The 18,289-nt window shown below is 36.7% G+C and overlaps 1 protein-coding gene across 5 annotated transcripts in view; it reads right to left on the bottom strand.

Annotated features, from left to right (window-relative positions):
* The window catches only part of RGS7 (regulator of G protein signaling 7), a 592,608-nt gene that overhangs the window by 296,958 nt on the left and 277,361 nt on the right, over positions 1-18,289 (bottom strand). For all 5 annotated transcript variants that reach the window (XM_073801627.1, XM_073801618.1, XM_073801639.1 and 2 more), the window contains one exon: positions 10,775-10,871. In XM_073801627.1, coding sequence (XP_073657728.1) covers positions 10,775-10,871 — 97 coding nt within the window. The remainder of the gene's footprint in view (positions 1-10,774; positions 10,872-18,289) is intronic.

The following is an 18,289-nucleotide window of genomic DNA, read 5'->3' as shown; positions in this document are numbered from 1 at the left end:
AAGTAATCAAGTCTCAAAAGAAAAGCCCCTTGATTACTACCCATGTCACCTTATCCTGAGAAGTCTCTTACTTGACTGATTTCTTTGTAAAAGAGAAAAGGGCATTTACAAGCTGAATGCAGAATGAAACAGGAAGGATTCAAATTATTTAATGGGATCAGATTATGATATATATATATTATAATATTTATCACACTATATGATAATGTATTATCATAATTTGTATATATGTACACACACACACACACACACACACACACACACACACACACACACTAGATTATCCTAGATTTAAATGTCAGCTCTACAGCTTACCTAACATGTGTCCACTGTGTTCCTATAAATACCTTCCCTGCAAGCAGTTTCGCCTACAACTAACTGGCCGTGAGGCCATTTTGCTGTAAAAGACAAAATATATGGTTGACATCACACTAGAAAATGATAACATATCAGTTTTTGCAAATCCTTTGGTGAGCTAACCTAAGCCATATTCTGTTAAAATTTTCAACGTTTTCAAGAGACTTATACTCATCAGGAATCATGTAACCATTTGGGGGCCAGGAGGATAGGAGGAGGTTGATTCTCCTTTTGCCTCCAACTTCTAGTATTATGTCATAAATTTGGAAAACACAGAAAGAGAGAACAAGCCCTTGTAACTAAATTAGCTAAAGAATCGATCATTAATGCCTTCAAAAGCTGTTGGGAATTACTAGCCGCCTCTTCTATTTGCTTAACTCTGAAAACTTCTGATTCTGACAGGTGGGAGGGATGACTGCTCACCAAAGGATTTGCAGAAACTGGTATTTTATTATTTTCTACTGTAATCAAAACAAAACTGTCAATCAACCAGTTATTTTTTTCTTTTATAGCAAAATGGCTTTACAGCCAGTTAGTTGTGCTGTGAAACTACTTGTGGCAAAGGTGTTTATGATGAAAATACCTAGAACCTTTCTAACAGTCTCTCCTTAGCCAAGTTATTTAACTTCTCTGAACTTTATTTATCTTTGTGAGGACAATAATATATAAAAGAATACACCTAAAAAGTAAATATTTACTGAATATCAAGTATATTGTAAGCACTCAATAAATGCCGGTAGTTCCTATGATAGTGGTTATGACCAAAACATTGATATTCTTATAAGCATTGGAGCTGGAGCTGTCACTTAACACATAATGTTCTCCTTTGCAACATGAGATACAGGACTAAAATCCAGGTCTCTTTACTACCAGAATATATATACTTTTTGCACTATTCTAGACAGGGTTGAAGAATATTTACATTTAAATATGGGAATGTCTGATGTTGTAAATATTCACTTTAAACAAAATATAATTTAAATTGAGTGTCTTGGACTCTGGAATCCATGCTGAGTCTCCATGCTGAAACCCATCTAAGCTAGTAAATGACAGCAAAGTAATTACACTGAGTGTTCTTTCCACTGCCAATGAATCGAAAAGTGGAATTTGTTGTGGATGTACCTGAATGCCTGGGACATCAGCTGTCCTATGAGAAGTCATTACATTTGCTGAGTATCTACTATCTGCCAGACACTGAATCTACAGAGGATTCAAATTGAAATGAGAAATTATTCTTGTTCTCCAAGTGCTTACAGCCACTAGTAAGAATCATAGCACATGCTCACTGAGGACAAAATGTCAGGTAAAATAAACTCCATGAAGACGAACATAGTGCTAGAAAAACTCAAAGAAAGGAATGATTAATACAGGCTGGCTTGGGGATGCCAATAGGGTAGGATGAGGGTAAGGACAGGATAGCTCTCTATACTAGAATTTCTAGGAGGTGAAAAATGGAAGCCCTTCAAAATATGTTCAGAGAGAGAGGGAAATGAAGACAAACCCAGATGGTATCATCAGGATAAAAAGGCAGAGCAAAATGGTATACCTCGAACATTGTGCACTGATTCATCATTTCACAAAACACATACAGACCAGCAATTCAGTCATCAAGATTTATTCATTCTTGGAGATAATGAAGGCTTTAGTATCATCCCAAATAAACGTCTATCTCTACACTCAATTTTGATCTCCTCCCAAAAGAAAGCAATGCTAATTCATTAATTTAAAGAAGTAAAGCTCCACTTTGATAGGCTTTTCTTTAGCAACCTATAATTTCTATGATTTTAGGAAAAAACTCACCAATGAGCAAAATTAAACTTTTCAGGCCTGTTGCTTTAAAGAGAAGTCAACATTTGTGAAAATTTTCAGAGTAGGTAACTAATAAATGAAAAGTTAATATGTCTGCATCATTTAAATCTCCCAAAACAAATTTGCAAGATTGCCTCTATCACTATTTTATTCATTCACTAAGAGTCCAGATGACACAATTAGCTGGGTATTGACATTATGATAATAAAGAAGCTAGTTAAGAAAGTCAAAACGTGATTTATTAAAGGAAAAAAATCAATATCAATGTGTAATGATCTTAAGTTCCAATGGTATTATATGAAAAGAACAATTAACATGCATCCATCTCCCTAGAAGATTTCAATTTCATATGTTTAGTTACTTGTGAGGAATGAAAGACAGGACACATTAAAGCGTGTTAAAATCTATAAGGCACCTTGAGAATGTGGGAAATGATCATCAACTAATGAAAGTAATAGGTATTCAACAAATACCTTTTAAGGAGATACTAAAATAACCTTGTGCCAGATGCTACAGAGCCTCCAGCACAGGTAATTACCCCTGGTCTTGCAACAGATTAACTATCTAGGAGGAAAGAGAACGTATAAACCTGGGCCTAATCCAGGCCTCTGAAGGTGGTAATAAAAGTAATAATATTATTGGTATTAACTACAGTAATTTTTCCATTTATTGCTAATTTCCTGTGTGCCACACACAGATATATTGAATTTCCCAGTAACATCAACATCAAAAAATAAGAATAAACCCCAAGTATCCCATTTTTTCTTGCTCATCTCTTGTGCATGCATTATCTATATTTATCTAACCCTTTTGAACTGTTTATATTTTTAACACATGACCAGTAACAACTTCTACTTTTCATTACCTAGGCTTCCTTTTCAATCAGTCAAATTTTCAATCGAAATTTTTCAAACTGTTCAATCTGCCTTGAGGTTAGATTAAAAAATGGCAAGAAATAGCTCTAATTCTGAGGAGCTGATATTCATACGGTTCTAAATATGGGTAGGATAGTTTCCTATTTCTGTCCAATTTCCTCCTATGTTATACTCAACACCTTATTCAAGACCTCAGTGGGATCTTGTTGATCACAGGAGCACAACGGAGCAGCAACTTTAGGGACTAGGCTATTGGTGACCCTCTAGTTCCTTTCATGGGTCTTAAATATTAGTGCTGAACCTGCCCCAGACTTGACTTTGCATTATTTTTTATAAATGTATTATTTTCTATTTGGCTAAATTTTCTCTCTCTTGATAACTTTCCAGAAAGTTCTTCACATATCCTGGTGTTCTCATCTTTGATTTTTGTTTTCTTTCATGGTTTCGGTTTTTACTTTTTGGAAAAATTTGTTATCATCTGTAAATCTGAAGAGTCCAGATGCCTAAAGATAATATTTAAATTCTAAGATAAAATTCAACACAAGTTGGGATTCCCCAGACTTACAGACAGTTGTTTGTTTATGACTGCACTCTGTTTTCTGCCTTTTATCAATATATTGTTCCTTAACCATGCCAAAATACTCTCAACACTGCCATGTACAGTTCTTCTTTGTAAAAATGTAGTAGTGGTTTTTGGAAATTCTAAAAAAAGTACATCAATTGCCCTTTTTCCCCAAGTCCAAAAAATAAGCTACAATATTAGTGAGCCTCAATATTTCTCCATAGAACCTTGGCTACATGTTTGTGCATTCACCCTGTGTTTATCTATGAACCCTGTCAGATTCCCAGGTAGGAATGAGAGAACTAGAAGTTCATCATAGTTCTTAGAGTCTTTTCCAGAGAGCTCCTGAAGGATAGAAATCTGCTATTCTGTGGGCACAATGATTTTTGTCAAGTAAATTACATATTTTGGCTATTGATAATGATTTACTCTTGAGTTGTGTTCATAATTTTAAGTAAAAAGGTCCATATCCAGAGATTTATTTACAGCTGTTGGTCATACAACAATAAAATGATTCAGTTGTGTTGGAAAGAGTCTTTGCCCTAGCAAGAACATATAGGGAGAAGCCATGTTCTGAGTAAAGGATAAGGTAACAGAACTACTCCAGAAAACCAACACAGTTGGTAGTCAGAGAGGACTCTTATCTGTAGAATTTTGACAGACATATTTATGTATTTGAACAGACCTTCCCTCTCTGCAATGAAGTTATTTGGAGGACAAAATCCAATCCAATCCCAATAATATTCACTTAAAATACAAAATAGCAAATTCAGATGTCCAAAAAGCACTCCAGAGAAACAGCACCACCATCTACAGTTACCCTGAAAGAGAAAAATAGTTCCTGGGTCTCATTGGCGTGGCTACAAAGAAAACTAAAGGTGAAATCAAAGCATTAAGGTATTACTGAATTTTTACCATTTCTTCTAACATTCTGGTGAAAACAAGAGCTTGCTTTTTATCTTGGTCAAATCAAACTGATTCAACCACATTTTAAAATAAGTCATTTATCTACAAATACAGTGAAAGCCCAATACATAGCTAACCTTATCATTTTCCCAGTAGTATTTAGCTATAGAAAAAGAATTATCTAGAACAAATGCCAGAGAGTCCAAGTAGCTGAGATTAGAATTCTTTACTATTTCTAATCACTTCATGGTGCTATTTTACAATAAGAGTGACAACCAAAATGGGGTGAAGAATCTTTCACAGCAAAGATAATTTAAATACCTGTTTGATTATGTGACAGTTCAGCTTCCCCTCTGTTCCTCAGTTTGGCTGATTGTGTAGTTACCATGTGCCAGTTGTTTTGTGACTTTGTCAGAGAGGTATGTCAAGAAGATGACAAAGAAAGGACTGGCTTTTGGCAAATGTTTATGTTTCTTGCAAATCTAGTTAAAATTTTTTGTTTTCTCCAAGAATTTATTTTTTCAGAATTGAACTTTAAGAACTGCCAATATTTTTAGATATTTTTTCTTTCTTATTTATTGCTTATAAATTTCCTCTTTAGATTCTTGAATTACCAATGGGATATTATAAAAGCAAAATATTACAAGCATGATTCATGCCAAAATATTTTACAATTGTTTTAAAAGCAATCTATTTCGCTCTGAATTTCTGTAGAACCCATGCTAGCCATTCCAATGACAGATGAAAAATATTTCACAGTAAGATGTCAGTTTCAGAAAAGAGCATCTTAGACTCTTAGAAATATCTTAGAATTACTTAGACAGTCTTACAGTCTCCAGAGAAAAATATTCCATAATATTTATTTCTAATTTTATTGTCCTTTAGTTAACTCCAGATGTAATCAGGTTTAAGTCATAAGGCACCCTGAAAGCTGTTCTCACAAACTTTAGATGCAAAATATGTACTTATTAAACTTGCATTCAGCCAGTCCATATCACCAAGCTTTCTCCTTTTCTTTCTTACCGGTGCAGCTACCCACAAGATAAGTTTAAGCCTATATAGATCATTTCTCCATGACACTAATAAACATTCATACAACCTTTGGAAGAATAAAAGATAAGAGGCAGGACATATTCAAATTATTTCCTTTAAAAGCAACTTAATTTTTAAGCTCATATATACTGCTGAGTTTCACATACATGCCTGAAAAGAACAAGGCCTCACAAAGAACTGTATACCCTGTTAGAGGACCAAAATAATAATAAAATATGAATAATGATTCATTATCCAGTAATATGAAATATAATAATTCCTATTTCCATGTAATTGGAGTAGCTCAGCATGTTACTGGTTAGGGCTTCCTTTGTTATCAAACTTGCTGAGAGTAAGAATAGAACACAGAGGGAAAAAATGGCCTGAGTGGATTCTAGAGAATTAAAGATGCTTTCTTGAGCCTAAGACTTGAGGCTAAAGTCTCAATAGAGTACTATTTAGCCTTAGAAAAGAAGGAAATCCTGCCTTTTGTGACAACATGGATGAATCTGGAGGACATTATGCCAACTAAAATAAGCCAGACACAGAAGGACAAATACTGCATGACACCATATATATGAGGAATATAAAACAGTCAACCTCATAAAAGCAGAGAGTAGAATAGTGGTTGCCAAGCGCTGGGAGATGGGGAAGTGGGGACATATTAGTCAAAGGGTACAACTTTCAGTTACACAAGATGTAAAAGTTATAGAGATCTCCTGTACAGCATAGTGCCTATAGTTAACAAACTGTATTGCATACTTTAAAATCTGCTAAAATGGTAGCTCTTATGTTAAATGTTCTTACCCAAAATTAATTAATTAAGGCAGAAGCAAATTTTACGGGATGATGGATATGCTTATGGCATGGATAGTGGTGATGATTTCACCTGTTTATACTTATCTCCAAACTCGTTGAGTTGAATACATTAAATGTATAGAGGTTTTTATTTTAATCATACCTTAATAAAGTAGTTTTAGAAAAAAAGACTTAAGGCTAGCCAAACCCACACATCATAAGGACTATTAAATAACTCTTCTGACTATAAATTTTGCTCTTGCCAATTGGTGGCAAGCCATTTTTATGAGAGCATGTTAAAAGTGATCCATTCAGATGAAGAATGGAAATAAGTTGCAAAAGAACAGTAACAAAAAGATGCAACTCCTTAAGTATCGATGTGCTCGTGATGGAGAATGTCCTCAAGCTATCAAGACAAAAGACAGAAATATATGAAATGCAGGAATGGCCGACTTACAACCCCCAATTTATTTCTGACCATTTTAATGAAAACCTACACCATTTATAAAGAACTGAGAAGAGCGGTCAGATTTATTTCCTGCGGTGGGTTATCTGGAAACACAGTAACTTCCCAGTCAATCCATTGAAGAAAATTAAACTCATACAATGGGTAAGGGCTTATTTCACCATGATCTAGAATAAGTGAAATACTGAATGTCCAGAATATGAAAACATTCAAATGCCCACCACTGATTTCATTTCTTGAACTTGAGGGGGTCCAGTCATATAACACCAATGGAACTGCCTAAGCTATCTCCCAAGTTGAGAAGGCAATTCTGGGGGTAAACAAGGTTGTGATTGGACATTGTCCTACCCAAGGACATCTCCTATCCCATAGTTCAAGAGATCAACATGGAGTGTTCATCCAAAGATTTTTCATCTGATGTTGGGACCATGGAAACCAGGAGGCTGAAATTAACAACTCCAAAACCAAAATAATTAGAGAAGTCTTGGATGTTTAGCTGGAAGAAAGCATTTATCAGGAGGTGGGGAAAAATAAACAAACAAAAAATTTCCAAAGCCCAAACCACTGTTATATTATCTATGTAATAGCCATGATACTGGGTTTGGATCTCAGATGTTGTGAGAGGATGGAATTGCATCATCATGTTCTTAATACAGCTGTTTTCCCCTGAGGTAGATATGAACATTACTTGGCCACCATGACATGTGTATTATATATGGGTGCTGCCTGGTAGAGCTGGATAGTTTCCATCCCTCCACATAACTGTTAACATCCCTCAATCTTAGAGGTTGAAGAGGCTCTTGGCTTGGAGTAAAGGAGCTAGAAGGAACTAGATTCTTCTTTATAATCCCTTCTCCCTCCCACAAGAGAAACAAACAAATCAAAACAAAACCAAAACAAGAAAAAACCATTAGACAAACTGGGGTGGGCTTGATTGAGGCCAGACTGCAGAAGGAATAATCAGGGCCTTTGAAGGGAAACAGAAAGCTCTGCACAAACACGTTGGCCACTGCACCCAGTAAAAACTGAGTGCTGGCCTGGAACCCAGTCTGGCCCTGCTGCCCTACTTAAGGCAGTACCTCTTAAACTTTAGAGTTAAAATTGTGATTCAGATTCAGTAGGTCTGGAGTGGGCCCAGATACTGTATTTCTAATAAATTCCCAGGTGATGTTGATATTCTTGGTTCATGGACCATGCTTTGTTCATCAAGCCTTTAGGGAGCATAAATGGGTAACCTGAAAGAGCTAGATCAACAGTATTTGAGACAGTTTTTCCCTTGTGAAATGGTCCATAACAAAATATACTCCTTTCCCCAACAATCACACTACCTTCCTCTCACACATTACATCACTCATCACAGTTGGTTTCTGATTGAAGTAAGGGCCTAAAGTTAGTAGATCCCTTGTTTCATTAGCGGCTCTGAAGTAGAACATGAAAAAGAGAAAGAAGAAGCAGAAAGAGGCAGGAAAGTAAGCAGTGGGTAGCAAGTCAGGCCACAAAAGAATACAGGGATTAATCCCAAATCACCATAAGAAATAGCAGGATAAGAAAATTACTAAAAAAGACCAAAAACTGCTAGTAAAGTAGATGGAGATTCAGACCATTATAATTTGGGAATATTAATACAAAGAGGTTGGTAAAATACTAGACATAATACTAGACATACAAATTAAATCTACAGCAAAGCATCTAATTGAACCTGTGAGGCAGAGAGCTCCTAAAAGTTTCTAGGAAACACTGAATGATAATTAGAAACTAATTACAGTAATATGAAAATTGTCATTGATATTCTCTTTATTTCACAGCTAACATTGTTGGTTTATGTTAATGAACATTAAAATAATAACAGGCACTTCATGGTTCAATCTCATTCTTACTTTTTAATTAAGACCTTAATATTGTCAATCAAGAGTTCTTCCAATACAATGCTATATTGGAATTGTATTGGAGGTATTATTACTTGAAGAACTCAACCAAAATTTTAGATTTACCATTAGAGCAGGTAACTCTAACTTGAAGCTCAGCTTAAACAGATGGGCAATCCTTTTGCATTCAGCCATTAAATTCCTGAATTAAAACGCCTCTGGATGGGCTATGCACTATTTAATTGACCACAGCTCCCAGTTCAGAAGGGCAACTTAGTGAATTTATTTGCCTGGATTGTGAATGCATTTCAGTTTACAACCCCAGTATTGAAGTATTTTAAAGAGATAAGTTCTCTTTTTCATTGGTTGACAAAATACAAGTAGTTTTCATACTTGTGTTTAGAGGTAAAGTTAACTCTCTGAGTTACTGATGGCAAGGAGCTTAATACTTACTCGAGGATACAGGACATATAAAAAAATAACTATAAGGCAAGGTGGGGCATAATAACTACTAACAGGGAGGCAAAACAATAACAACAAGTCTTTTGAGAGAACAGAGAACAAAACTCAGGATAGTTTTCTCCAAAGAGCTCTCTGAGCTAGCTGCTGAAGAATGGACAGAATTTAATGGTCAGAATGACCTCGAAGTCTGGAAGTAGAATACTGAGGAAGGAAGAGATAAAGTCCCAGATATAGGAAAATATAGGGCATCATCAAGGAAGAACAAGAAACTGGAACAAAGTGGGACTGAAAGGCAGTAACAGGAAAAAGAATACGTTTTATTAGAGCAAAATGTCATGCTACTGCAGCTCTTATCTGCTCTATTGCTTTCTCTCTTTCATCTGAGAGCAATGCAGCTATTAAACATCAACATCTGGGCCTACTTATTTGTGTTCTGGCCCTAATTATTACCACTGTACCAAGGCTGAAGGATTCCTGGTCATTGGTCTTCTTTTGATCCTTGTTCACAAGAAAGCATCACACAACTCTTGTTCATGAATTCCATCAAGCACCCTCCCCTCCACATGCTCAGCACCAGCCTCCTTACTCTCCTTACTGGCTGCGAAGGTTTTGGTCTTTCTGATTCTGTCTCTTCTCTAAGTCATGCCATCCAAGGACAGAGCACACCCGAGTCCCCAGAGCTTGGCCACTCACTGTCTCCTGGAGCCAGAGCACCTATTTCTAACTTATTATTATCCATTTTCTCTAGGGCTTCTCTAGTCACTTTCAACAAAATCTGTGGTGTTTCCCTATTTCTAATAATAATTCCTATATCTCACAATCACCCAATTAAAAAACAAAAACCATTGGTTCATGTCATCTTATATCCTATATACCTAGTTATTCACCAAATCCTCATGCTTCTTCCTCTCTATTCCTCCACTCCCTGGCTATCAGATCCTTAGCATTCAAACTAGTCCTACAAGAGCCTTATACCTATCACAGTGACAAGGACCCTTACTGAATATCAATTCACCCCAAGCACTTTCATCATAACATTCTCTGCAAAAATTGTAGGTATCTCCATATTTTCTGTTATATCAGAATTAGATTCTTTGGTTGGCTTTCAAAGACCCTAGACCCTCCTTATTTGACCCAACTCTACTTGTTCCCATCTATCCACCCTGTTCTTAGCAGTTTGGTCACTCCCAGTTTTGCATGCAGAATTGGTTGAGGTAGTAGTCTTGAGGCTGATATAATTCCTCATTTTTCAAACTCAGCTTATCACTGCTCTTCAGGAACCCTTTCTTGCCTCTTCATTGATTTTTGTCACCTTCCTAACTTTTGTATATAATCTACAGCACACTGTTTCATACATCTATATTTTAATATATATATATATTTTCTGTTATTTCACATTTGTTCATTATGTCTTTGCAACTACTTTTGGGTAAGGTCATGATTTTTTCTTTTTTTTGCTGTTTTGATTTGTTTTACTATCAAGTCAAGTATCCAACATGATGTTGAACATGACATAAATTTTTATAAGTAATTATTGAATAATGAGTTAGAGAGAGCGTCAATAGTAAATGACTAGAATAGATTTCACATAGTTATATGAAAAGTGCTGGAGAAAATAGTGTTACATTGAATGCAAACTTACCAGAGAAGACACTAGGTATCTTGGAAAGAAAGCTTTTGACGGTACGAATAGGAATTCCATTTTTTTCATCTTGCATGCGTGCTATGACGTCTTCCATCTAAATAACAATAATAAAATAATTAAAACGTTTTAAAAATTGAACTTTTTGAGAAAAATCAGTCCTCATAAGAATTTTGTATACCTGTTTTCCCTAAGAATAATGCCATATTCTTGTCTTTCTATACTTTGTCACATTAATATTTTCAGTTTGGTTAAAAGATGATTGAGAAAACAGAAAGAAAGGTGGCTATTTCAGAGTTCATTAAGCTTAAGAAGAATTTTGTGCTTGGAATATTGCCTCTCTCCTGGTTTCACATTCTTTGGTTATAAATGATCAGAAAACATTGTGATAACAAGATCCACATTTCATTAATGCTATCTCTACTGAAGTCAGTGCAAAAGAAAATAGAAGACTTAAAAGCATCAATTTGGGGTTTCCCTGGTGGCGCAGTGGTTGAGAGTCCGCCTGCCGATGCAGGGGACACGGGTTCGCGCCCCAGTCCAGGGGGATCCCACATGCCACGGAGCAGCTGGGCCCATGAGCCATGGCTGCTGAGCCTGCACGTCTGGAGCCTGTGCTCCGCAACGGGAGAGGCCACAACAGTGAGAGGCCCACGTACCACAAAAAAAAAAAAAAAAAGCATCAATCTGGATTTTCTCTTCAAACAAGAGAGTTTATATGATTTGGTTTAACATAAATCCACAACCTGACTAGAAATACAGGACCGTCAGCAACTGCTTCTTCTCTTGCCCAGGCATTTACTAAACTGACATATGAAATCTACATGCATGCACACACATGTACAAAAGTAATAAAATGAATGTCACACCATAGCCTTTTGCTAATTTAGTACCTTCCAATGTATGTATCTTTCTTTCAATCTGATTAGTACATTCTCTTTTGTTTTTGATAATTTTTCAGTTTTACATGGCTTTGCTTTACCAAGTCTAATGTGGAACTTAGTTCTGAATAACATTCATTCAAATCACAGCTTCAGACTTTTGTATGTGCTTCTAAGCCTGTGGCACATATATACACACAAATATACACAAGTTGTATTGATAGTATGAAACTCAAAATCTATTATTTACTCATCTCACAAGCAGTTACTTATGACTGATTCTAGATCAGACTTACAGAGGGCACTACGGATGTGAATATGAATATAATACACTTGCTGCCTTCAAAAAATTCAGTCAATATTGAAAACAATGGGTGAGTAGTGAAATTTGAGTAAGGTTTGTAGTTTAGTTAATAGTGTAGTACCAATATCAATTTCCCATTTTTGAAAATTATGTTATCATTATATAAGATGATGAAATTAGAGGAAGCTGAATAAAGGGCATACAGGGACTTCTCTGTAAGATTGTTGCATCTTTTCTGTAAATCTGAAATTATTTCAAAATAAAAAGTTTAAAAAAATCACAGTCTAAATGTTGTATCAAGTAATCATCAATCAACACGGCTTCAGAACAGTTTTCAATGAAGAGATCTTATTTGCCTGGATAAGTATTTTCAGATTTATTAACATGAGAAATTAAGATGTGGGAAAATGGGTTTCAGATCTTCTCATTATCATTCATGACACTTTGAGCAAGCTAAGCAACTTCTCTAAGGTTTCGTTTCCTCATGTGTAAAATGTATATAATAATATTTATAACAACTATTCCACAGCCTTTGTAGGGTTGGGTTGGGTGGGAGGAGTACAGTATTTTATTAAATGATACAGCATATATAAAACACCACACACAGACAATAAATATTGGACTTCAGATGTCTACACACACCACACCCCTGATACTTTGAGCTGCATATTCTCCACTCCTTATGTTCCTTTTCCATGTGGAGGGAGCACCATTAGCCTAATTCTCCTGCCTCTCTCTGTTCCCTAACTCACTCCACTCTGGGGAGCTGCGCTGACTTATCAGGTAAAAGAGTTGGGAATGAGAAATTGGCCTACAGAGCCCATCCCTTTCCTGTAGGGAAGCCCATATCCAAATCTGCTGATGTGGAGAGGCCTACCCCATTGGGTGAGTAGTCTGTTAAGGACTGGGTTTTAGGATTAAGTCTCCTGTGTTCACAAACCCTCTTCAATATAATAGCTTTGTCAGCGATCAAGGTGATACTGTGACCTCTAACTGCTTTACTCTTTGGTTGTAATATTCAGTGGGTTCAGAATTCAGCTAGGAAAGGAAGTCTGTTTTTTTTTTTTAATCAGACCCCCCAAAGACCGCAACAATATTCAGTTCTTCACATGTAATAAAATATTTCATCCAATTATAGAAACATGAAAAAATATACACTTTTATGGCTTTTGTTTGTCCTTCATTTACTTGACACAATGCTGAGAAATGAGGAATAAGCTGCTTTGCCTTGCCTAGTATCAGCCTGTAAACCCTTTTATCATCAGCTTAATGGTTTAAACTAGGCCAGCTTAGATGGACATGGAAACCTCTCTGACTCCCACCTTAATCACCTAAGATCCCTGGATGTGACAATCATCACCTCTGGCTGGGTGCTGAATTAAGGTCCATCTCTCAGTTCGCTGGATCCCAAAGTAGCAAGGTTAGGAATCTGGGAATTAAAAGTGACCTCTGTGGTTGTATTTTAAAATCTTCAATGTTCCTGAGCCATAAGTTCCACAGCAGAAAAAAATTTTAAACTCCATGTAAAAATAGGATTTGTGTTCTAGATTGAAAATGTGATCATCAAAATGTATTCAGCTGTTTTTATCTTAATTCAGATATGATTTACACATGAACCTTATCATGACATAGAATAAGCAAACAAACAAAACAAAACAAAAACAAAGACCCAATATAATCTAGTTTTTAAAAGCTAAAATCAGTCACAAAGGCCACATATAAAAAACACATCATTCTAAACTCATTTAAGCATTCACTCAGAGACTATTTTTATAATAAGCAGGTTTTAACATGCTTTATCATCTGCTTTCCGACTATAAGCAATGGAAAATGGATGAGGAGAATGCTAAAAGCAGACAAACAAAAAAGCAAGCTACACAGCAAGATACTAAAAAAGTAACTCTAATAAATATTAAAACTCTTTAGGGCGATTTAATTTAAGGCCAAAAGACTCAGATATCACGAGCATCCCAAAAGAAGATTATCTATCTACCTACCTATCTATCTACATATCTATCTCTAACTATCTATCTATCTATCTATCTATCTTCATAAGGATGATATTGAGTTATACAGGGTCAGAATGTGTTTTCACACTCATGAGCCTGTTTCTGAAGGTGAGGAGATTTTGAGCATGGGATGACATAACAGTAGACTATGGGCAGTAAAACGGGGCATGCCTTTGGTCACGGAGGCTCTCTCTCAGTCTTATTTAATTAACCCTTAAAATAAAAAGTTAGAAGCAGGTGATTTGTAAGATTTCTTCTAGCTACAAAATTACTTAATCTGGAAATAATCATCAGTGTTAGGAACTGGGTAAGTTTTCTTACTTAAGTCAAAGAGTCAAATCTCAGTCAAAAACCGATGAGCTGATTAAATTGACCAGACCTTTTACAAATGCATTTGCTTCCAGCTGTCAACACATTTCAGTTTCAATCCAAACAGCAGAGTGATTATGAACATGCACTTAGGACTGTCAGATCTAAGTTTGGTCCTGGCTGCGCTACCTGCAAGCTGTATGAACAGGTAAGTTACTTTGTTACTCTAAGACTTAGCTTTCTCATTTTTTAATGGAAAAAAAGATAGTAGTATACATATTATCAGGGGTGAAGATTAATGAAACAATACTACTTAAATGTTTATCATAATGCTGCCATGAGACACCATGGAGGCTTGCTAATGCTCAAACATCCATTTATTATTTTTAGAGATTTTAGTTTGGAGCTCTACAAATCACCATTTCACAAGCCAGCCATGAATACTATAGGATGGCAGGCAATATGTAGGAGAACTAGTTACTCAATCAAAAGTCAGTACTGACTGCCTAAAAAGTGTGGCCAAGATGGAGGAGTAGGAAGACGCTGAGCCTACCTCCTCCAATGGGCACACCAAAATTACAACTATTTACAGAGCAGCTATTGATGAGAACAACCTGAAGACTAGCAGAAAAGATCTTCCACAGCTATCGATATAAAGAAGGAATCACAATGAGAATGGTAGGAGAGGCGGAGGTGTAGTATAGTCAAGACCCATACTCTCAGGTAAGCTACCAAAACTCCCAAGGAAGAGAACCTCAAATGAGAGGATACTTAAAATTGCACAGGTTCTCCTCAAGAAGCTAGGGGTCCAAGCCCCATATCAGGCTCCCTGGCCAGGGGTCCTGCACCAGGAAGATGAGCTCCCAGAATTCATCTTTGAAGGCCAATGGGGCTTGTTTTCAGGAGAGCCAAAGGGCTGTGGGAAATACAGACCCCACTCTTAAAGGTCACACACAAAATCTCACATGTTCTGAGACTCAGAGCAGAAGCAGTAATTTGAAAGTAGCCTGGGTCAGACCTACTTGCTGATCTTAGAGAGCCTCCCAGAGAGGCAGGAGGAAAGTAGGACTCATCCTGGGGAAATAGACACCAGCGGCAGCTATTTTGGAGAACTTACTCTACCACAAGGACACTGGAGCTGGCAAGTGCCATTTTGGAGTCCTCCCTCTACCTTATTAGCACCAGGACCAGACCCTCCAGCCAGCTGGTCGGCACTAGTCCTGGGACTGCCCCAGGCCCAGCAGGGAACACAGCATCACCCACCAGAAGGCAGGCAGCAGCCATAGGCCCCCATGAACAACCCCTGCAGACACAGGAACTGGTCCCACTCCTGAGGAGGCTCAATACTTGGCCCTGCCCACCAGTGGACTGGGCACTAGCCCCAGGAGCCGACCTTACCCACCAGTGAGACAGCACCAGTCTCTAGACACCCTGGGCCCCAGCCCAGCCCCAAGTGAACACCAGCTCTAAGACACAATAAGCCATGCAGCCAGCAGTCCAGGGATCTGGCCCCAACCCCAGGGGCCAACAGCAACCTCTGACTCCCAGGACCACAAAGTCAGCCACCTTATATCCTGGCCCCACCCAGCAGCAGTTGATAGTCTCTGGGCTATGCAGGGCCTGGCAACCAACTAGCCTGGAGCCAGTCATGCCTACAAGTATGCCCACACTAGTTGGCCCTGCCACAACAGAAGGGCCCATGAAGCCCACATACAAGGCACCTCTACAGCATACAGTTCTGGTGAACAAAGGAGAGTGTGCTGCTGGACCCCATATGACATCTCAAGCATAAGGCCACATTTCCAAGATTGAGAAATGTAACTAACCTTCCTAATACACAGAAATAAAAACTGGGAATCAGGCAAAATGAAATGACAGACAGAAGAATATTTTTGAAACAAAAAAACAACATAAAGCCCAGAAGGAGAGTTAAGCAAAGTGGAGATAAGTAATCTACCCAATAAACAGTTCATGATAATAATCATAAAGATGCTCAGAGAACTTGGGAGAAAAATGGGTAAACACAGTGAGAAGTTTAACAAAGATTTAGAAAATATAAAGAAGAACAAAACAAAGCTAAAGAATACAATAACTAAAGTAAAAAATACACTAGATGGAATCAAAAGTAGACCAGATGACACAGAGGAATGGGTCAGTGAACTGGAAGAGAGTAGTGCAAATCACCTAAGCTGAAAGGAAAAAAAAAAAAATTAGCACAGCTTAAGAAACCACTGGCAAAAATCAAGCATACTGATATTATCATTATAGGGATCACAGAAGGAGAAAAAAGAGAAAGGAGCAGAGAACATATTTGAAGACATGATAGCTGAAAATTCATTAACCTGGGAAAGAAAACAGAAATCCATTACCAGGAAACACAGAGTCTAAAACAAAACCAACCCAAAGAGGACCATACCAAGACACACAGTAATTAAAAGAGCAAAAATTAAAGAGAGAATATTAAAAACAGCAAGGAAAAAACAACCAGTTACATACAAGGGAACTGCCATAAGACAATCAGCTGATTTTGCAGTGGAAACTCTGCAGGCCAGAAGTGATGACATGATATTTTTAAAGTGATGAAAGGAAAAGACCTATAACAGAAACATCTACCCAGAAAGGCTATCATTCTGATTTTAAGGAGAAATAAAGAGTTTTACAGACAAGCAAAAGCTAAATGAGTTTAGCCCCACTAAACCGACTGGAAAAGAAATGTTAAAGGAATACATCTAAGCAGTAAATAAAAGACTACAACTAAAAGCATGAAAATTATGAAAAGAAAAATCTCATTGGTAAAAGGAAATATTCAATAAAGATGGTAGATCAACCATTATAAAGCCAGCAGGAAGGTGAAAAGGCAAAAGCAGTAAAATCATCTATGTCCACAATAAGTAGTTAAAGGATACATAAAACAAAAATATTGTAAAATAGGATCTCAAAAATCATTAAATGTGTAAAAACTCAAGGTTGGTAAAATGTGTTTGACCTTAAGAGATCATCAACTCAATCACATATATGAACAGATTGCTATAAACAAATGATCTGGTAAAGACAAACCAAAAATCTATAATAGATACACAGGTACAATAAAAGAAAGGATTCCAAACGTAACACTAAACATAGTAATTAAATCAGAAGGGAAGACAGCAAAAGAAGAAAGGGAAAAAAAGACTATAAAAACAACCCAATAACAATTGACAAATGGCAATAAGTACACCTCTAAAAATAATTACTTTAAATGTAAATGAACTAAATACTCCATTCAAAAGACATAGAGTGGCTGAATGGATACAAAACAAGACCCATATACATATGTACATATACACTGCCTATAAGAAACACATCAGATCTAAAGACATAGACAGAGTGAAAGTGGGAGGATGGAAAAAGGTATTCCACGAAAACTGAAAGGTAAAGAAAGTTGGGGTAGCAGTGCTTATATTAGACAAAATAGACTTTAAAACAAACACTGTAACAAGAGACAAAGAAGGACATTGCATAATGATAAAGGCATCAGTCCAAGAAGATATAACAACTGTAAATGTGTATGTTCCCAACATAGGACCTCCTAAATACATAAAGCAAATAGTAACAGACATAAAGGAAGAAATTGACAGTAACACAATAATATTAGGGGACTTTAAACCCCACTTATATCAATGGACAGTTTATCCAGACAGAAAATCAAGAAGGAAACACTGGCCTTAAATGGCACCTTAGACAAAATAGAGTTAATAGATAAATAAAGAAAATTTCATCCAGAGGCAGCATAATGCACAATTTTTCAAGTGTATATGAAACATTCTCCAGGACAGATCACATGCTGGGCCACAGAACAAGTCTCAGTAAGTTTACGAATATTAAAATCATACCAAGCATTTTTTTTTGACCACACCATTATGATACTAGATATCAACTACAAAAAACCCATCAAATAAAAAAGTTAAGACTGCAAAAAAAAAAAGAATACATAGAGGCTAAACAATATGCTACTGAAAAACCAATGAGTCAC

This window comes from Tursiops truncatus, chromosome 1 (genome assembly GCF_011762595.2).
Source record: "Tursiops truncatus isolate mTurTru1 chromosome 1, mTurTru1.mat.Y, whole genome shotgun sequence".
Taxonomy (NCBI): domain Eukaryota; kingdom Metazoa; phylum Chordata; class Mammalia; order Artiodactyla; family Delphinidae; genus Tursiops; species Tursiops truncatus.
The sequence above is the reverse complement of the archived record's forward strand: the minus strand, read 5'-3'. Positions and strand labels throughout refer to the sequence as shown.